At 50.1% G+C, this 21,598-nt stretch overlaps 1 protein-coding gene across 18 annotated transcripts in view; it reads right to left on the reverse strand.

Moving 5' to 3' along the window:
• TOX2 (TOX high mobility group box family member 2) overlaps positions 1-21,598 on the reverse strand; it is a 172,007-nt gene that overhangs the window by 96,270 nt on the left and 54,139 nt on the right. For 16 of the 18 annotated variants that reach the window (XM_068912375.1, XM_068912376.1, XM_068912392.1 and 13 more), the window contains one exon: positions 9,559-9,624. In XM_068912375.1, coding sequence (XP_068768476.1) covers positions 9,559-9,624 — 66 coding nt within the window. Of the gene's footprint in view, positions 1-9,558; positions 9,625-10,322; positions 10,385-21,010; positions 21,121-21,598 lie in introns of those variants that run through there. The other 2 variants (XM_068912385.1, XM_068912380.1) reach the window with 2 other exon arrangements.

Raw genomic sequence — 21,598 nt, forward strand, 5'->3', positions numbered from 1 at the left:
GCCCAGGAGCAGACCTCGTCTGTGCCTCGTGGTGGTCTGAAGCCGTCTCAGTTACTCTGCTATTCTCCTTTGCACTCCCACAGACAAGGAGCATTTCGGGAATCTCAAGACCACGTTTCCCTACAGTCCCACCAGCAAACATCGTTGCATGGGAGCACCAGCAAACACTTTTACATCCAAGCATTCGGTGTCACCCGAAAATCAGATCTCTTCTTTATCAATATTTTCTACATGCAATGCTTTGGAATAAAATGCAGCAGCAGAAGTAGCAAATGCTGTTTAGCAGGGGGATAAACACCCTCCTGCGATTCCTGTCTCTGCCTTACCTGCCCCTTCCCAGGCCTTGGGCAGCTCCCAGCTGCTGGGGCCGACCCACGCTGCCTACAGCTCTCGACTGCTCCTCTGCATTGATTTGGATTTCTTTTTTCTTTTACTCTTTTCCTGCTTACAGACTTCTCCATGTACAAGAAAATCGTATCTCCCTTTCAAGGTACTAGCGTGCATTTTGATCACAGCTCTCAGACTGAGGAATACATTCAGGCTCACTGCTTAATACAGATTCTCCTTACAATTGGGTCAAAAAGGATCTTTGATTTGATGCAGATTTCAGAAAGCCTAGGAAAGAACTTCGGAAGAGAAGCAAAGCTTACTGCTTTGATCGAACTGAGCGCACAGCTTGCTCCAGTCACCTGGAACATGTTGGTGGAGCCGCAGGTCCTTGGCTCAGATCCCTGCTCCCAGCCGTTACTTGCTGCAGCTGTTAAGTATTTTTCCGCTGGCTTTCTGATCTGTGCTCTGATGTTCCCGAGGATCCCATCCTCCCTGCTGGCTTTGCCCCGAACTCGAAATCTATTAGCAACCTCAATTCATTGGTGAGACGTACGTCTACATGTGAAATTCAACCACCCTGTTTCATTCTTCAGGCTTCTGTCCCTACAAGGCATGCTCTCCAGATCACCTGACATATCTTCAATTGTATAAGATGCTATTTTTTTTCCCTGAGTAAATGCAATAGAAACAGAGACTATTCATTTGGGCTCCAGGAACTGTTCAGTTCCATTATCTTTTCACTCGGTGATGTTTGGTGGCTGTTTTTCAAACACTCTATTGTTAACAACTTAGGAGTCCTCCGAGACCCAGGGGTTGAAGACGATGTTCATTCTGCTGTAATACCACGGGATTTTTTTTATTATTATTTTATTTAAGCACGACAGCCAGCCTTACACCAGCAATAGCAGCTTCTGTTGCTAAGACTAAATTACAGGAATTGCTTCCTGACTGCACCTTTCAAAAAAATTTCACTGTCACATAAGAGTTCATACAAAATTCACGAGCTTGGATCAGCAGCTGTAGCTGCGCTCACCTCCAAAACCCCCATCTGGAAGGGTTTCCATTAGCTGCTGATTATAATAAATTACATGCAATGTTCTATTGTTCAATTTAAAATAGTACATGAGATTTTTCCTGAATTGTCTGCTGAGAAAGGCATTCAATACCTATCAATGCCTTCCCTCTATTTTTTATTCTCTAGCACAATACATAAAATACAGTAACACTAACAACAGCAGGGAAAGAGCAAAACCTCTATCTTAAAATGGGTGTGTGCTGCAGTGCACACTCCCAGCTTCTACTTTCACTACACTGCCAGAAGGTGTTTAATTTTCTCTTCCAACTTTGAGTCAGTATAAAACTCTCACTTCTCTTTGCCCTAAGTAAATTTTTTTCTGTTACAGCGCTGTTTATAAGGTGTCTTTGTAAAGTCATCAAATCTTCTGTTTTAAGGTGTATTCTGCCCATTTTGCGGTCAACTCTAGATTTCGCAGATACAGAATTTTTGCAGATTGGAAGAGACTGGGATGTTGCAAGGAGGCGAGAGTCAAATGCAAGGAGCACAGTACGGGTTGACATGCAGAATCACCCCGGACGCTCCACACCTGAGGAATAGAGTCCTCTCTTTTAAATCCTTCTACTTATATTAGTGATTTTCTCCAAAAGTGAACGTCCTCTGATCACTACCTGTTCCTGAGATGTGTAATTTCCTGAAGTAGCCGAGATTAATAGATTATAAACAGCCTGAGATGCTAACGCACCTCCTCAAAGTTAAAAACAATTCAAGTTCCTTCAGACTCGTAAGACTGATCAGACTCCTTAGAAATGCGAAAGCTCATCAGGGGACTTCAGTGGAGATTGTACCAAGAACACACTCACGGTGAGCTCTGATTTTTCTTCCACCGCTCTAACACATCGTCTTTACTACAAGACTCAAGAGAAGGGTCATCCCAGGCTGCCACCATGGTCTTCTGGCTCTTCCAACCTTTCCCATCAACCTTCTTCGGAAGGAAACCTCAGGGCTCAGACAGTGGCTGCGGTGACCAAGAGCAACCTACCGTAGCTCTTGAGCCTGGGGCACACAAATCGCTGGCAATTCCTCTGAGCGCACGTGTCCTGCTGCTGCACCAGCAGCAACGGAGCTGCTCTCCCCGGTTTTATCCTACCAACCGTTGCGCTTTTGTTGCGACTCAGTCAAGACTGGTGGGAGGCCCAGGAGGTGGGAGTACAATACATCTGCCAGTGTTATGACAAGGTTTTATGGCATATTTTATAACAGAGGCCTGCCAGGATGAGCTCTGTCTAATCTGGAGTGTTAGCGATATGCAGGGAAGGTATTTCCGTAGTTCCCCACCCTGTCATTAACTTCTAATTATGCTATCGCTTACTTTTCATGTTACTGCTTATTTACCAAACAGCTTTATTGTAACGTCCAGTTCCTTATAACTAGCAAAACCATTGTTATGCTAAAATGAATGTTCTAAACGTTATTTATTATTTGATAAACCTTGTGTAACCCTGAATGAGGACATTAAATGGCAAGAACGCTACTTCAAAATCCCATTTTAAATAAGTCACCAAGACAGCTGTGCCTTTATAAAACACATTAGAGTGGCACTCAGAGCACATATGGCTCAGGGATATATACAAATTATACAATTTCTGTCATTCGATCAAATAAGAGGGACGTTTTGACCCCAGAAACGAGTCAAATGCAAGTTGTAATTCAAGCCCCACCGGAGGCCCTGGTGGTAATGCATCCTGACGGCTGATCCAAGAGCCCTGACCATTTGACCCACAAGATCAGAGAGTTACTGTATCTATTATGGCTATACAGACCGGAGCCTGAAGATGTATGAAGATAAACAGATAAAGGGCAATAGGTAGAGTAGATAAATGCTGATTTAAACACGCTCGAGCACACGGATACATATGCAGATCGATTTCATGTACGCAGAAACACAGATAGGCATAATATACCTGCAAACGTTTACACACGGACACACAGGAAGGCAGGTTTTTATATACGTTTACGTGTGCATGTGACAAATATAATAATTCTCCTTAACTCCCTTTCCACTGGTGCGTCGGTACCACCCCGAAGTCAGCCGAGCTCCTCCTGATTTATACAAAGCAAGAGCAAAATCCACCTTTCGTTTTATGCGCACAGTACGACATACAAAACACGTTTGCAGTTGCGACCCGTGAGCGTCAGGTCTCCCCATCAGACACACCGCTCAGTCATGGCCATCAGCATCAGGTGCCTAATGAGGGTTGGGCAAAATCAGGCTTTCCCAACACTTTTAACTTATAATGCTTTCCCCGAAACCTTGTTTTTCAGAGCGTGCCAGAACTGATGCCGCTGTGCAAACCCAGAGCCCCGAAGACCCCAGCCACCACGTCCTCCTGTGCATGCACCAGGCGCACATGGGTCCCCGGAGCCCGGACCTGACATTGCAGACACACAGGGAGGCAGCATGAGGATGCCCGCAAGATGATCTTGAAAAAAAATAACATTAACCATGAGCACAAAAGGATGTTCAAATAGCTTTGTGTCAATTTAACGACAATATTTTCAATGCCGTTAAAGCAGTGGGATAATTACTGCACTCTCAATTACAAAGGTAAAGAGTTACTTATGTCAATATATCTTTCTTGTCTGGAGAAACTATACTGATATATAACAGCATTTGCACAAGGAGTTGCGTGAATTAACTTGCTGGTACAGACACAAGTATGGTGCTCAGCTGGGATAAGCCAGGAAGAGAAAGCTCCTAGGATCAGGCAGAGGCTGGGAGCAAGAATGCCCAGTACTAAGTCATCAGATCTTTCCTCCTTCGAAACGTCCTCAGCATCCATCACTGTCCGTCGCCCAGTTAGCAGCCAGAGAAACATGATGTAGCTGGAAGAAATCCTGCAAACGCTCCTCGGACACGCAAGGCTTGCGGTAACGGCATCGCCGCCGCCCTCCCGAGAGCCCTTCGGGGGCAGACGGGCACAACCACGGCCCTACTCCCGGCGAGCCGGGGCGCGACAGACCCCGCAGTCTGAGGTCAGGGCGAAGGCCCCGGCCCGGGCCGCGGGCGCTGCTCCGGCGGCCACCCCGCGAGGAAGCAGCCCGGCACGGCACGGGCCGGAGCGCGCTGAGCGTCCCAGCTGAGCCCGCTTCCTGCTCCAACATCCCGCTGCCTCCTGCTCTCGAGCAACATATTTCCTGTGTTTATCTGCCTGTAACAGGGGACAACGATACTTTCTTACAAGGTATTTTGAGGCAGAGTTAATATTTACAAAGCACCTGTGGACTCTTCCAGTGGGCGCAAAAATCTTAACGCCAGGCGAACCTACCTAATTCCCGTCTGATCACACTTCGAATTTCCCAGCCCTTTGACTTCATCAGGGTTGGTTTCCCTGTCACGAGGATCTTAAGAAATGGCTTCACTCATTTATTTCGTAGACGGTTTTACTTCTTTCAAAGGCATGGGCGCTGTTTTCCCCTCGTTTTCCAGGGTACCTCCCACGGCCGTATGCTCCTTGGGATTCGGCACTACTTAACTCCTTCTCTTTGTCGGGGGGGGGGGGAGAAGGAAGAAAAACGACAAGGGTGAGGAATGACGCGCTGCCGACTCCACGAGACACAACAGATCCCTCACTCATCCCGAGGGTCAGGTGGCCGCGACGGTTTGATCAGATGTCAAGCTGCATTTCTTCCCCGGCCCCTGTTGGGGGTTGAATTACATTTCCCATTTGACTCTCTTCTGGGGTCAGATGTCCCTCCTATTTGATGGAACAAGAGGAGCTATTTCCACGAGGCAGCGTGGGCCAGCGCGGCTACGGATCTGTCAGCGCTTTCATTATGTTTTAGGTTCCTGTATTTCTGTCCTTATTCTGAGCTGAGACAAAGCCCTTTCGGGATGAAAGCATGCAACGCAGCACACAGCACGTAAGCCATCACTTGAAGGAAGATGAGGGGAGAGAGCAGATCAGCTGGCTTGGAAGTGTCTGAGGCTGTTGTTTACATAAGCCAGCAGCTCGGCGATGTAAGGAACGACGAAAGGAAAAGGAAGCGGGAGCTGCTCCTGGACGTACCACGCTCTTGACCTGAGACCCTGCAGAAGCTACTTCGGATGGAAACCGAGCACGGGGCTGAGATAAGGCTGATGTCAGGCTGCTGGAGTTTGGCGACGCTTTCCAAGGCCGGCTCGTCACCAGAGCCGCCCCAAGCGCTCTGTCTCAGCGGCTCCAGTTGTAAAGCGAGACAACCTTTATCTTTGGGAGGGGAAAGGAAAGGATGACTCAAGAGCTTAACCGATGGCTGGAGCTCTGGGCAGAAAGCGGAAAGCACTACAGGCAGCAGCCACTTAAACCCCCAGGGTTAAGCCAGGGCGGGCGCGGAGGTGTTTAGGTGAACGCTGTTTTCTGCCTAATTTCTTCTAGGTGTTTTGAAGGCAAAACGGCAAGGAAATAAAAACCGCACTTCCCAATTGTCGGCAGGAGAGAAACACAAGGAAAGTTCCTGGGACAAAGACTTTCAACCTTTTTCTGCTCATGGACCCCTAAAAGTTTCCAGCTGAAGCAAGGCTCTCCTAAAACACCGTGCGCCCAGGCTGCTGAGCAGCGTACAGGTCTCTCGTTCTCCCGCACCTTCAGCGCCCGGTTTACGCAGCGCAAAGCTGGAAGGCCTTGGGCAGGTCCAGAGTCTCCCCCAACACAGTCGCGACTTTGCCGATACCGGCGGAGCTCACCACTTAGCACAGCACTGAGTTACATAAAACCATTGGGCCCTAAAGAACAGGTGAGGTGCACGCTAAGATTTCTCCCCCGTTAAGGCCGGATTTCCCAGCTTCTGCACCCGAGCTGGGCTCAAAGCGAGCGTTCAGCCCCGCCAACGCGGCGTCCCCGCCAACGGGAGCTGTCCGGGCGGTGCCGAATGGCGCACGGCAGAGCGGTTGCGGGCAAAAATGGAAGAAAAAAACCACAAGGCCCATCTATTCCAGTGTAACAGCTTCTGTAATTAGCGTGTTTGATTTGTCTTTGTCCCCAGGGATCTGGCGAGCCGAGCGACATCCCGTGCGTGTTGTGCAGGCGTAGCTGCGCCGATGATTTAGCTGCCTCTCCAGCGGGACGGGGAAGCGGCGTTCCTGCCGTTCAATGCGCTCGTTGAGGTTACAAAAGGTTCAGCAAACAATAAAAAGAACATCTGGAGCGCTCATTTAAATACAAGAGTTGCGTTATTAGCAATAAAGTCGTGGCCAGCGCAATAAAGCGCTCTCCGGTAAACAAGCGGCGACGTGAAAGTAAATAAAGGAAGATTAGAGACTGCCGAGGGTGACGGAGGAGAGCCCTGCAGAGCGGACCGCTGCTCGCTCGGGGCGCGAACCCCGCCAGCGTCCTTGCAGACCGCGACGCGAGATGCCGCTGCGGGCCTCCTCCTGTCCCGGGCGCCCGGCGCGAGGCTGCCCGCCGGCAAGCGCGGTCCCTGCAAGAGCTAGCGAGCCGCGAGTTTGTTAAAAGGTCGGAGAAGCAAGTACTGAACTTCCTTTCCCAGGCGGCAGCGCTCACCCTTGCCCAAACCCGTTCCCGTAACGCGGCGGTGCCAGCTGTGAGTCGCCCGCTGCCCACCCTCTGCCACGAGAAAGCAATTTCCTCCCTTTTAATACTTAATTGCCCTTTCCAAATATGAAATAAACTAAACCAGGTAAATAAAGCATGACTGGAAATTCCTCTTCTGTACCCGAGGTGACAAGGATCTGGCTGGTTCGGTTTGTCCTTCTCCCAGGTTCAAACAGCCCATTAATCCTCAGGCACGCGATAGTCTCTTTTCTTATCAGGAAGCCTCCCCCTGCTCTCAATCTTGGCAAAGAAATCCATTCGTCACCTCCCAGCAGCAGCTCTTATGCCGATTTCGCTCCAGTTGCCCACACGAAGGGGAAGTGAGATGCTGCAAGGGCTGCGAGGTGATTTCTATCAATTTAGAATAGGAAACACAAATGGTTCCTTTTGGCTGCGGTTCAGTTCCCAGGATGGCCTGATCCAGCACATTACCTTCCACGCTCAGCACGGTCAGGGACTGCTACCAGCCCCTGCGCCAGCATCTTTAGACCTTCCCGATGAGCGTATGAAGTGATTGTCCCTTGGGGGTTTTTAAACCCAGAATATCGGAGACAACCGCCCCCGTGAGCATCTAAAGCTTGCTCGTATGCGCTGAACCTGATGCTGTAAGCCTCTGAACACCCATAACCCCAGCGCCCCAGGGCCTCCAGCTTAGTACACAGACATTCGCACCTTTTCACTTGATCACGATAAGCAGCAAACAGTTCTTTTAGCACGGAGGCAAGGCAAGCGCTCAGTGATTTCCCAGGTTGGGACCGTTTTGCAGCAATGATATTATAATTCCCGGAAAAGCTGAACAAGAGGGAGCACTGATTTGAGCAGGGGCTGGCCGGTCCCATCCCAGCCCGCCAGCCGCTGGGCACCACGCACACTGGGCACCACGCACACCTCTACGATTCAACGCCTCTTCTGTGCTTTACTGAGCCAGACCTGGACTGCTCAGCTCCTCCCAAGTTCAAGCCCTTTCAGATCAGACACCACGGAAACGTGACCCCATGTCTAAATGGACCATGTGGTTCCCACCGAACAAGGGGATAAAACCTTTCCCTGCCTCTGCCCCATTTGTTTCGCAGGCTAAAAGGGAAGAACAGCTTCAGGGAATAATGGGGAAAGACGGGGCCGAACCCCAGCCGGGCGCAGCTCAGAGTCGGCCTGTTCCTTTTTTTCACTTTTTTATGTAACCTATGGCAATTACTAGCTCTGAATACGAGCAGTGGCTTTGTGGATTGACTACACGTTTGTTTCTGCTGAGTTGCTGTGTAGCCCAAAGTCTTCAGTGAACACTTCTTCCCCACCCAGGGAATCACTCTCGCATGAGAGCAACCTCTTCCCCCCTTTGCTTTTCCAGCTCTCCTAAACAACAAGCAAACAACAGTTTTTCATCCTGTTTTCAATGTTTTTTTTGTTTTTTTTTTTAATCATTCTCCATATCTGATTTAGATACAAAATGGGTGATTCACTAGCCTTGTAATTTATAGTGATGCCATGGTAACTGCCAAACCCCAACAATAGAAATATACTGCAATCTCACCCCAGACAACAGATACGAGCTTCCGGGGTAACAGGAAGCCAGGAGCACTTTGTGTGAAAGAGAAACCTTCATCCGGTTCTCTTTCGAAATTTGCAATGCAGCAACTTCACATGACATTACCCGGCACAGCCTGTAACGCACGTGGCTGTGGTGGATAGGGCCCCACAACGAAATGGCCCAAGAGAGTCCAAACATGAGATGCTTAAAAAATGTTAATGATGAACCCTTGTTTTTCCTCATGAGGTAGCAGGCCACGATGAGATGCTGCCCTCCAAGAGTGCAGCATCAGGCACCTGCAAAAGAGGCACTAAAGCCCCTGCACATTCCCATCAAGACAGGACATCTCAGACGGCTGCACCCAGGACCATCTCTCGTCTCAGGAAGACATGTAAACACATGCTGAAGTCCTAGACTGCCAACGGGACCTATGTGAGTGTTTAATTTTAACTGTATATGGTTAGGGCACCACTGAAAGGACAGTTTCTTGTGTTTTTTTCTGTTTCCTGTGTATCGAAGCTCAGTCAGAGGCCTGAAGGCTTGGGCATCTGCAAGATGTGAGCACTGCTATTCTGGTCCTCCACAGGCAGGTCTGTAGTTCCAAAACAGGAAAATTTTGATTCCTATTTCTACCAGAGCCAGCTAAACATTAACCTATTTAGCTACAGGAAATACTCTACGTGAGGAAAGGAGAAAGAAGAGACCCAAGCTCCACACACAACTTGGAAACCTTGCCGCTCGTAAAAACACCAATTGCTACTTCTTCATTTACAGTCACAGACACTGAGGTGAAACTTTTAAGCCTCACTAGAGAGCTGTGGCTAAGCTGGGTCCCGGCGATACGCAGCGGTACCAGCACACCAGCATGTCCATCTCCCAGTACCAAAAGCATCCAACTGTTCTTTGGCATCAGACAACAGAGTTGGCAGCAAGCCCTGACCTCCTCCATGGACCCTTCTTAAGGTCCCGCTTGTCCCAGGAGCACAGATTCACCAAAAGCTTGTAGCATTTGCGCTTTGATGTAGCCCAGGTGACTCAGGGAATCTCACCCACTGCGTTTGCCCAGCCCACTGAAGCAAAACGGCACTTACCTGATTTGCTGATAGAAACTCCTGGGTATTGTCATTCATTCCCATATACATGTTCTCCCCATCAAACTAGAAAGACAAAAGAAAGTTGCAGTTAGTGAAATGACATCTTCACGCCTGGGTTATGTGGATCTCAAATACTTTCCTGGCTCTTCACGTAAAGAACCAAGATTCCCAGAATACAATCTTGAGCTTGTCCTTTAAAACTGTGCTTAACCTATGCTTAACCTACTAGTGGTATCCGACGCTTGTGGAGCAGTAACAAGCTATAACAGAGTCTTAAACTCAGCTCTGTACAAACTCAATAAGGAGCCATCCAAACTAGCCAGAGTACTGAAAACTTACTTCAGGGAACATACTTTCCAGCTCTCCTGCCTTTTGGATATCCAGTAGCCAGGTTCTCTCGGAAGTGGCCTTTGCCAGATCACACAATGCAAAACCACAGTAGAATTGCTTTGTTTTGTGAAAAGATAGGGAATAAAACCCATTCTTGAAGCATAAAGGAAATTCAGGCTACCTTCATGTTGAGCTGCAAGCTGTGCTTTTGAGCACGTATGAGCATACGTTACTGTTATTGCAAAGGGACACGTTAACATAGCACACTTACGTTAATTCTTCAGCAAAACAATGAATGAATCATTCTAAGAGCTAACAAATAAACCAAAATTGCGCAAAACCACAGATCTATCCCAGCAACAACATAATCCAAATTAAGTTCTTGCTAAAATTCTCACTACACCAATCGACTTTACAAAGCCCATTCTCACCGACGTGCATTTCCAAGATGGGCACATCACGCTCCATCCTCTTCCAGGCACCTATATATTCTTTAACCATCAAACGGCAGCAAACCTACAGTTGCAACGTAGAAGGTCATTCCTAGACCATACACGAAGGGGTCTCTAGAGCACAATTCCCAGTCCTGAGAGCTAAGGTGCATCCTTCTCAGTGAGCTGGGTTGAAAGAGACGTTCTGGCCCTAGAGAGAAGCAGTCCCGCAAGTCCTTGCAAGGGTGGGTGGGAGAACCCAGGCGAGGAAGAGCTCCCTGGCAGGGGCCAAGAGGAAGCCAATTTGCACACCGGGGTGTCCATGTCACATAGAGGAGGGCCACCAGGCAGAAGAAGTCTTGTTCATTTGGGAGCGAAAACACAGAAGACACCTGGAAGCTGCAGAAAGACGGTGTTGGGTTTCCTGCCTGGGAAGCTCTGATGCATTTCTGCACCCGGGGGATGCGGTGGGAAACCAGGCTCCCTGCCTTCAGCTCATTTTTCTGTTGTTTGGAAACTCTGGCTGCAGGAAGGTACATCTTCCCTCACTTCTTCCTTTTCCTCTCCCGCCCTCACAGGCTTTTGCCCCCACAGACAGACTACCAGGGTTCGAGAGGCAGCCTGAGAACTGCAGTTAACGCACAGCTAACCGGTGCCTCTGCAGCTCCTGTACAACATGCCTACCTCCTTCATCCACTTCTGAACCGCTAATCCAGTTATTAGTCTACAAAACCCCCATGGAGAACTACAAAACTCTTCCTATTAATTAGCTAGAGCAGGAGCTTTTCACTTGCTTAGACTCCAGATGAAAGAAAAAAGCCCTCCAGAATTGTCTCCAGCTCAAAGTATTGCCGGGGCAGTTCTCGTGGCTAAGTTCACAAATTAATTATGGCAATAAAATGGGATATGCCATAAAACACTCCTGAGACAAGGATGAAGGTACCAGCTGTAAATGACACTGTACACTTAACAAGGTGGAAGCGACTACCCTCTTGCCCTTACAACCGGATGATGAATTGGAGATTGTTCACCTCTTGTTTCTCTGGCTCTCAAATGAAACTGATACCAGTTACGTCTTAACAGAAATGCTCCACGCACCAGCAGTAAAAGAGGAATCTAAACAAAACCCGGTGAAATTGTTCATTTTCACTATAGACTATTAATTACACTTTCATTTCTCCGAGTGCCACAGGATTAGCCATTAAAGTCAGTGGAGTTAGTAAAGCCAAATGGGAGCAGCCCAGCTCCGCTCCGCTCCGTGTCAGAGTGCCAAGACACCTTCTAATTGCCAAACCATCCTCCGGGATACGAGAGCAAACCAATTAAAAGAAGCAAAATTACAGAGGGTATTGTGACATTCATTAACTAATACTAATGGTGACCGCAGCAGGACTAAAGGGTGATCCCTGTGCAAACGAAGGATTTCTTTAAACCTGATGGCTTTCCAGGAATGGTGGGAGGCAACAAGCACCAGCAGCCCTAAGGGCTTTCCAGGACAAGCACCTCTCTCACGAGCCAGCCAGCCAGCCGGGTGCTATTTACCTTACACTGAATTTCCCTCTCTATTGGTGAAACAATCACCAGTATAGCTGGTTCCCGCTAACAGGGATCCAGCTGAAGCTGCTGCATTTCCCAGGCACTAAGACTCCAATGAGCTCTACAGCCTCAGTAGCCCACTATCCCTCTGCCTGTCCAAAGAGAGAAAATCAAATTTGCAGGAGAGGTGTGACAATCTGGCGGAAAGGCTCAGACACACGACAGCAGGGCCCACGCTCTGTGCGAGGAGCGGATCTCAGGCTTGGCAAGGCTTAGACTTCACAAGAAAACAAAGTAAAACGCGGGAAGGCCGCCTGCCAGAATGCATATGGAAGACCTGCCCTCTGCTGCCAGGCCTGCTGCATATCTTGGCTCCATGCCCCAGTGTCCATACCTGGAAATCACAAGCAGTGATGATCAAGCAGAAGTGCGAGGCAAGAGCCGAGCCTTTATCACTTGAAGAAAAGTCTGCTCAGAGGTTGGAGCCTCCTCTGCTTCGCAGTGCACGTATGATGGGTTTTGCAGGATGAGATCAGCAGCAGAGCTAGCAGCTGCTGGCTGAAGAGGTGTCCCCCAGGGACAGTCACCCATGCACACTGGCGACCCAGGGCTTACCCTGCTCTGGGGATGGATGCAAGGCGTGTTCTTGCTTGGTACGTTGCATCAAGGTGCAGTTTGTCCTCTCACCGCGGGTGAGTAACACCCAAGTATTATAGTGAGATCCAGGTATCTTCTGCATCGGGATCACAGTCGTGTCCCACGTGGCCATGACACGGACCCATGAGCGGCAGCAAACAAGGGGCCCCCCTGAGGCACAGGCAATCATCCAAACTACTGCCCATGGCCTCGGCCTGAACCTAAGCAGCAGGAAATCTCTAGCCACTTCAGTTTTTAAGAAGAATCTTCAAAATGTGACTAACAAAACATCTGCCTGAACCTATGGAAAGCTGCAAAAAAAATAGCTCTATGAAGGAAAGGGCCTTCTTTTCTCCAGGACGGCTAATTCAGATGCCAATGGTGATGTTTTAACTGTCTGTTGTTGACAACAGGCATCAAGACTTACTAGGAAGATGAGAATTCATGTGACAGAGATGGCCACCATCTCTTCCAAATTCTGCAACATTTAGCCAATACATGCAGGATGATCACAAACATCATTTCACATTGCCACGGACTGCAGCAGCCTTGGACTATCTCCGAAGTCCTGCCCTGGAATATGAAGCTACTTTCACTTGCACCAAAACGTTTAGGGCAGGCCAGACTTGGAGTTTGCTAAGATAATAAGAACCATCCATTATTCTAAGAGTGAAAATAGAGTAGAAAGAGCTTTGTTCTGTTTTCCATACAGGTGAGAGTGCCCCAGCAGTGTGGGGCAACCTGCACATATAGCTATGTGTTGTTCACAGCCTGGGTCAGCTCTGGAGAAGAAACTCCACCAAACGTCAAGGGGTTCAGCCCGCTAGCCCCACCAGTGGGGATCTGCTGCTGGGGCTAGAGCCACTCAGCTCAAACCAGACCAAGCAAAAACCTACATGTGTTTTCTCTACAGCCAGACCAGTGGGAGACCAGAATCCATCTGAGGAATCCAATGTAGCCACCTATTGTCATGCATCTCGCACGTGGTCACCCATGCCCTTGAAGAGAGAGTCGGCTGCAATAGCCACATCCAAACATCGCTGCTGTCCGTAGGGACCACGCACGTGCACCACGACACAAGGAGCCAGGCTGCCTCACAGGGCTATGGTGCTGCACAGACCCTGGGTTTCCCGCGAGTTAATCCTTTTGCAACAGGTAAAATTATGTATTGCAACTGGGTCCTGAGGTCCCAGTTCTGAGCTCATCTAGCAACCATCCTAATGACACCACCGCGAGCCTGAGCAGACAACCCAAAGCCCAGGGCTATGTACTACATGGATGCACGGGCCCTTTCCAACGGTCCAGTCTGCAGTGCCAAAGTTTTGCCTAAACCAGCCACACAGGGGGGCTTTGCAACACTGTCTGACATTTAAGAGCTACTGCATCTTGAGACTGCAGATTTCGATCCGGTAGCTGAGTCACACCACAAGATCTTTCCAGCAAGCAGCCCTGAATAGATTTACAGCATTTCAGAGGGGAAATAATCCTGTCCATCACTGAAATCAATCAGGAATTTGCACTGCAAAAACATATATTTCAATATTAGGGAAGGAAGTGCAAAAGTTTTGCCCCTCAGGGAAATAAATACAGAGAAAATGCACATCCATCCATCCATCCATCCATCCAGGGTCCTCTCTCACAAGCACAAGCCTCATTTCTGTCCCACTCCAACAGAGTGTTTTACAGAGCCAGACTAAGGCCTGTTTGAAACAGTTCCTCTACAGAAAAGTCTAGAAAACAAAAGTCATCTGGAAATCCACATTCGGAAAACAAAACGTGTCCTTCACTGGGGCGAGGGGAGGCAGGAGAAGCACTCTCCTTTCTTCATATCATTCTGTTTGTCAGAGCAAATTCTTTTATGGCTTTCTACCCTTCCTCTGCCTCCCCTCCGCACTTGCCCTCTATGCCTTCGTAATAACTGTAACGAACCCTGCCTTCAAAACTACGGTGCCTCCGATTGCCAGCCGGAGCAGCGAGCCCAAAAATCAAGGCTCAAAAGGCCACGGAACTGGAACTTCCCCGCTGCTCAGGGGATTGGGTTTTTTCTTTGCCTCCAGGCTACGAGGGTGCAAACAAATTTATTAGAAATTCTCCCTTCAGGATATTTTTTCAATTAGACATTGGCCACTTATATGCCAGCCAGGTGGAGATCAGTAACGTGCTCTCCCTCTTCTCACTATTGTTTTGCAACAGAAAGCACTTCAAAACAATCAGCCCCATCCTTCCACCGTGATTTATAGCAGAAACGCACATTTTAACGTTTCCCCTCGGTTACAATCGCTCGCTCCCTTTTGGCCTCGGTGTAACTCCTCGCGCGCATCGAGCCTCCAGCGCGTTTCCGGATCTGGTGCCGACACGCTCCGTCCCCAATAAAAGATGATCAGACCCGTTTTTAATGACCTAAGCGTGCCGAGCCAAGGACGCGCTCTTGTGCTGTCGCCTCCATGACCCTTCTGCTCTTTTGTAATTATTTAACGTTTGTTACTCTTTAGCTAAGACAAGCAGCCCATTAAAGGAATCGGCGGCGGTGTCCCAACCTCCCCCTTTCTGCCCCGCAGCGAGCACAAGGCGCACACGAACGGCGATCGCGCTCAGCACGTTGTGCCCGAGACCCGATGGCTGATTGCAAACCCGGGGGATTCAAATCCTGCGTTCAAACCCTACGTACCTTAAGCGTAGAAACGGGGAGGTGGCGAAGATGCTGTAACGTATTGCTTTTCTTTCACCTGAGCCTTTGGCCCGTTCGGCTATCGGACGAACACCGGCAAGCAGCCCCCGTCCCGCGCCCTACGCGGCACCAAAGCAGAACGAGGCGAGCACGAGCGACGGCCCGATCTCGTGGCCGTAAGAGGCGACGACGACTCACGGCCAAGATGGGATAATCAGACTGATGTCCTAAACCCGAATCGCACAGGGAGTCCCCAGGAAATCACGGAGGCGGTCGGAGAAAGAGCCATGCCTCCACGACAGCGCCTCTCAGGTGCCGAATTCACTAGCAGTGACAAAAACATATTTTGCAAGCAAATACCCTGCAGACTCCAGGGAGCTCTACTGAAGTAAGAGTTTGTCATGGAGAATTTACTTGAAAATACAATTCTTTCGCTGCTCTCCTTACGGGAACCGTAGCTGGCATTGCAGCGCCGACGGCAGGGCGAGCCGCGGCTAACGAACCAGCCCCGCACGGGGAGCCGAGCGGAGTTTTCGTTAAGGTGATAGTCTAAGAAGCACTTCTATTTATTTTTTTTTTTTTTAACTGCTTTTCTAGGCTCGCTTTGGTCTGCTACTTCTGCAATAGGACGGTATTTTCCAGCTCGTAAACGTGCCCAGCGGTCGCCCTGGGCGCTGGCTAACAGGAGGAAGACGCCCAGGAGTAACGAGGAGCGCAGGCCGCGTGCCGAAGCCTGAGCCAAGCAGCCGGGTGATCTCCGGCTCCACGCAAACACGGAGAATAAACGTTTGTTAACCGGAAAGGGCAGAGCGCAAAGCAACAGAGCCGACTGCCAAGAGGCAGAGAAGGGGCGACTTTCTCATGGGTGGCCCCGCCAACTTGTACGATTTTATTACCAGTCTCACCACACGCTCCTACGGCCTGGGAGCACCGGCTTCGGGAGCCACGCGCAGCGACGAAAACCTCAACTCCCGACTTCACAAGAAGGGAAAAGGAAGAATTGGCAGCACTTTTACCAGGAGCATCTGTCAACGTTTAGTGACACCTATAAGATCTCAATAATCTTCCGAGTTTGTTTTTTCTTTTTTAATTTTTTTTTTTTTCTGAGGGGGTCTGGGCTAAAGTTCAACACCCAGTGCCGGCACTACCAGCCAAGCACACCTTAACGCCCACGGGGCAGCTGGAGCTTTGCAAAAGCGGACCGGCAACGCGAATCCAGCAGCGACCGAAAGCCATCGCCCTCAAGCAGCCGTTTACGGCCCTGCAAAGGGCAGACGGGACGCGCCGACGGTTGCCGCCACCGCGAGCGCCCGCCTCGGCTGCGCCTCCCTGCGGCAGCAGGGCAAGCAGGAGCCGGGCGGCGGGTGCCCTCTCAAGCTGGGGCACCCGCGTTTCCACTCCGGAGGTGCTGCGGATATCACCCGTCTCGGGAGACGCCTGGGACCCCCTGTACCCGTGCAGGGGTCAAGCTCTCCCAACCTTTGTACTTCTTTATTTTTAAACCAGGCGAGATTTTTTGGAATGGAAAACTGCACGTCACCTGCAGGCGCAGCTTGGCCACGGCCCCTCCAGGCCCGTGCGCCTGCACGAGACAGTCGCACCACCCCAGCCGCCCAGGATGCGGGTGGCCAGCACCTACGCCGGCAAGGCGCAGCCCCGCCACGTCGCAGCGACTGCAACCCGCGCTAGGACAAGCGCCGTTAAGAGGCGGCCCGAGGCCGCAGCGCGCCCTGCGACGGTCACGCAGCCGAGCCGCTCCCGAAGCCGCTTGGGGTCCCTCCCCCTCCTCTTTTTGGGGCGAGGGGCAGCTAGATTCCACGCACAGTCATTAAATACTCTCACATGTCACTCTAGAGCGATACAGATGAAGTCTTAATGCTCAAAACCATAAAGCAAAAAACACATATATAGATACATATCTTTTTTAAGAGTCTATTCAGTCCTGGGTAGTAGCGTAGTCCCGTTCCACGCATCCTCTTTTCTCCCACCTGCGGCTGGGGGATAAATGGCTACATTGGAGAAGACGCTGAAGACCAGTGAGAGACGGCCTGAAGGAATCTCTGTCATTGCAGCTAAAAGGAACAGCTACAAGAATTAAGGTTTTGCAGGTCCTTGGAGACAAGACACCGACTCGCCCTCAAAACAAAGCTTTAAAGGAATCCCGCGTCTCCCATTTCTCCCCCCGCTAACGTCAGCGCGTACAAATCAAAGAGTAAAGGATGTCATTGGGAAGAAGAGAACGTGGCTTTCAAAAGTCATCAGAAACAAAGTTACGGAAAGTTAAGTTTTATATCATAATAGGGCAACTGAAAAAGATCTTGAAGAAGAATTTACAAATAGGATAGAAACTAATATATTTCCCCCCCCCCCCCCCAAACACCTCAGAAGCAGGAAACCTACTGCCCATTTGGCAGTGCCAAGGGCTGACCGGGGTACGACAGAAGCTGTCAAGAAACTAAAACCACATGGGAAAGACAGGAATGACTTGCACTGGCTTTTACATCGAAGGATTTTCCAGTGCTTCCCAGACCGGAGCATCTCCCTTGGCGAGACCCATCTGAGCAGCTTCCTCGCACTGAACTGGCCAGCAGGAAAAACTGTAAAACAAATCAGCAAACTCAGAGGGAAACCCGAGGGCCACGTGACACTTGCTTACTCGAAAGCAATTTGGACGCAAAGCTGCCAATTTAACAAGCGCTGGGCATAACCTACAGGCCAAGGTGCCTTTGCTCCTAGAGGAATTGGGGGAGGAGGAGGGCAAGTTGAGGGTGCCAGGTTTGTTTGTACACTTTTTGTTCGCTTTTCTAATTCCAGAGTGGTTCAGAAAACAGCAACCCAATAAGTCTGACTCCCTTAGGGGACAAGCAGGCTGCAGCCCTAATCCCAACCAGAAGCAGCAGACAGAGAGGTGACATGCTGAGGAAGGCGAGGGAGTCTGCAGAGGCAAGTTGTGCCTCGTAGCTCGAGGATCGTTTGCGCAGGAGTCAACACGTACCTGGATAAGGGTGAGCAGGGCTATGCAGTCTGGCTGGACTTTTAACAAGGTTCTCACCAAAAAGCTCTTAAAAACCCAACCCAACTTGGCATGGGACCAAAGGGAAGGTCCTCTGGTTATTTCAGCCAGTGAAAAGATACCTTCTCGGTTTTCGCAGTAGACGATGATCCATGGAGCAGGGACACCTGTGCTAAAAATCTACGCAGCGCCTAATGTCAGTGATCTGGAAGTTGTGAAGTTTACTAATGAGGCAAAAATTATTCAGGCTGGCCAAAACTAGACGTTCACAGCACTAAGTGGCAGTGAGGAAACAGAAGATTAAATTTAACGTCAATAAATGCAAAGGAGTGCACAGGAGGAAAGCAGTTCTAACAATGCAGATACAACAATGAGCTTTCAAATAACTGGTTACTGTCCAGGCGAGAAACTATGCATTCATTTTTGAGAGCTGTCTCCCAACTTTTGTTCAGTTCTCAGCGGTGGCCAGGAAAAGCCTGTCAAGTGTTAAGAGCAATTAGGAAATGAACAGAGACCAAAAGTTAAAATGTTATTTTGCAATCTGCTGATTTAGGAAAAGGATAGCAATAACAGGGCTAGTCAAAGGTGTGGAATGATGTACACAGACTAGGAGAAGGGATGATAGAGACGGACTCAACCGAGGTCTCTATAAAGGCGTGAGAGGAGAAGGGGGATTGACCCTTCTCTGCTTCTCATAGCCCAAAAACAAGGAGGCAGGTGCTGAAATTAAGAGTGGAATTAAATATCAAAAAAAAAAAAATCTTCCCACAGCATCCAACTGAACAGGAAAACTTACTGCTGCTGGATGCTGTGGCATAAAAGGATTCAAAATAGCAATTCGATAAATTAGAGGGGAATGGTAAATCCAAACCCTTGAGCTCAGGATGACGCTGAACTACAGACGGCCGGAAGCTGTGTGGATAGATATATTCTAATCAGATATTAGGAAAAACGTTTTCATCATGCAGGTGGTCAAATATTAGACCGGAGAGGTTGTGGGGTCTCCAGGTCTCCATCCTTGGAGATGTGCAACCCTGAGCTAGACACGGTGCTGAACAACCCTGCTTTGCACAGGGCTTCAACTCGGGCCACCCAACCTGAAGTATCCTGGGCACATTTGTGCTGGTGAGACGCGGGGATCATGCGACCCCGCACTTAACACCCTTTGCACGGCACCCGCGCCAGCCCCGGGCAGCAGGCGCCACGTGAGGAGGCACCACCAGGGACGAGGGGCCTCAGCAGAGCCATCAAAAGCCGAAAAAAGGCCCCAGAAACTCCCTCCCTGCCAGCACGTCTCCAGGAGCACCCTCTGTAAGGGCCCCACGTTAAATCTAGGAATCGCTGTTACACGCGGCCAGCTTTGCCTTGGGGAAGGGGCTCCCACGCTGGGAGCATCTCCAGCACCCCCTTTTATCCTGGTGCGCTCGGGGTTAAAGCTCTCCAACGCTGCCAGTATTCGGGCATTCATTTATCCAAGGGATGGGCTGGTTTTCTGTGAATGCTGCACACTATTCTTGTTATTACGTTACTGGGGGGGTGGGGGGTGAGGGGGAGAGACACGAGGGCTTAAAACTCATTTACCTGGACCTTTCAGAACCTGCAAAAGAGTTCAAGCTCTTGACAAAAAAAAAAAAAAATTATCCACTGAAAGCTATGGGGAGCAGCAGAATTTAGTCTTAAGACTGACATGGAAATAGATTAATTTTTTTTTTCCCCATTTCATATTCTAATTACAATTCTTCTCCCCCTACTATTTTCTGTTCTCATTACAGTCTTAAAATTGCTCTGCAAATTCTGCACCTTATTCTGCTCTTCCTCCCATCTTTGTCATGGAAATGAGAAACAGAATGTATAAGCATGAAAATATTGCAGAGATCAAAATTCTGCTTAACCCTTTCACGCGCGGCTCCCAGAAGCAGCGAAAGCAGCACAGACCGCAGAGCGGCAAAGCCGGCTAATCCTCCTCCATCCATCTTCCTCTCCTTCTCCCACACTACGCAAGGAAAAAGAACGACGCTCAAAGAAATATGGTATTAATTGAAAGTCCAGCTATCGCTCTTGCTTACAGCTGGACCACGTGCCGGGGTTTGGTTTTTTTCCAACTCATACGTTGGCCTCAGAAGATGGATTTTGATCCAAAACGCTTTGATCATATTCAAACGGTTGCGTTTACCTGCTAGCTCGGAGTCTGCCGAGCACCCAGCCGCAGGTACCGGCACGCCGCGTGCGCCACGGCGCGGTCCTGCTCCCTCGCGCCGCCGCAGGGACGGGTCGCCAGAGCCCCGGACCCGAACCCGTCCCGACTTCTCCCGGCGTTTGGGAGCGGACAAGGGAAACAGCCTTGGGAGTTGCATCCGTGCAGGAGTTGCGCCTGGCTCCTCTGGACGGGGCCCGGGGGCCTCTTAACCCCTTGGGAGAGCATTTAGGAAGAAGGTTTCCAGGGCGGAGAGCACGGGCACGCGTCGGCCAGCACAACGCAGACACCCGGCTGGGGCACTCAAGCACCGCAACCGCGCTAACAGCGTGTTCTCAGGGGCAACAAGGGCTGAGGATGGCTGCTGTGCGTTTCCTCCCCGAGCCAACCCCGTCCCAGGCCAGCGGCGCTGGAGCTCGGCACGCCTGGGAGCAGCCCCGCGCGCCTCCGTCCCTCCCGGCCGTCGCTGACCACGCTCGGCGCCCTTTATCTCGCACGATACGATCGCGCTGATGCGGCTCCGAGCCTTAAGCCCGTCGCTTCCTTTTCGAAAGCGAACAACAAGCACATCCCGCGTTGTTTATCGCGCTTCGACAGGTGCTCGGGGAGTTTATCCGGGAAAAAAAACAAAAAAAACCCACCGACACTCTTCCTAAAACGCTCTGGCTAAACTGGGCTCTCTCCCATTAGCAGCTGAATAACCACGAGCCCCGCAGAGGCAAACTTGCATTGTGAACGTCTAGGGCCACGTGCATTGTTCGGGAAGGAGGAAGGTAAATGAATGCAGCGCGTTTCCTGGCACCGGGCTGCCACGTAGACGATCTGAAACAAATACAGTAAGCGATAATGAGACTTAACTGCGCTGCCTGCTTCGCCAGGAACACTTGTGATTCACAGCAAACAGGGAGGCAGAAAACGTACAAAGAGCTAAAAGCACCCGTGGAGCCTCCACGCAAGGAGCTGGAGGAGAGTCAAAAACACTGTTGGGGTTTTTTGTTGTTGTTGTTAGGTTCTTTTTTTTTTTTTTTTGCCGGATAAAACCTCCAGGTTGAGATAAAACTAGAGCTGGTATCTCTCTGCCTCTGAACCGGCTACCAGCGCGGTTCAGCTGTGGAAGTCTTTCACGGAGATGTCGAGCTTGATAGGAAAACAGCAGCTCTGTCCGCAGCCAGAGGTAACGCGGGAGAGGGGCTGCACGCGGCCAGCAGATCCCAAATACCTGCCCAAGC

The sequence above is a fragment of the Struthio camelus genome, chromosome 18, assembly GCF_040807025.1.
Source record: "Struthio camelus isolate bStrCam1 chromosome 18, bStrCam1.hap1, whole genome shotgun sequence".
NCBI classification, from domain to species: Eukaryota; Metazoa; Chordata; class Aves; order Struthioniformes; family Struthionidae; genus Struthio; species Struthio camelus.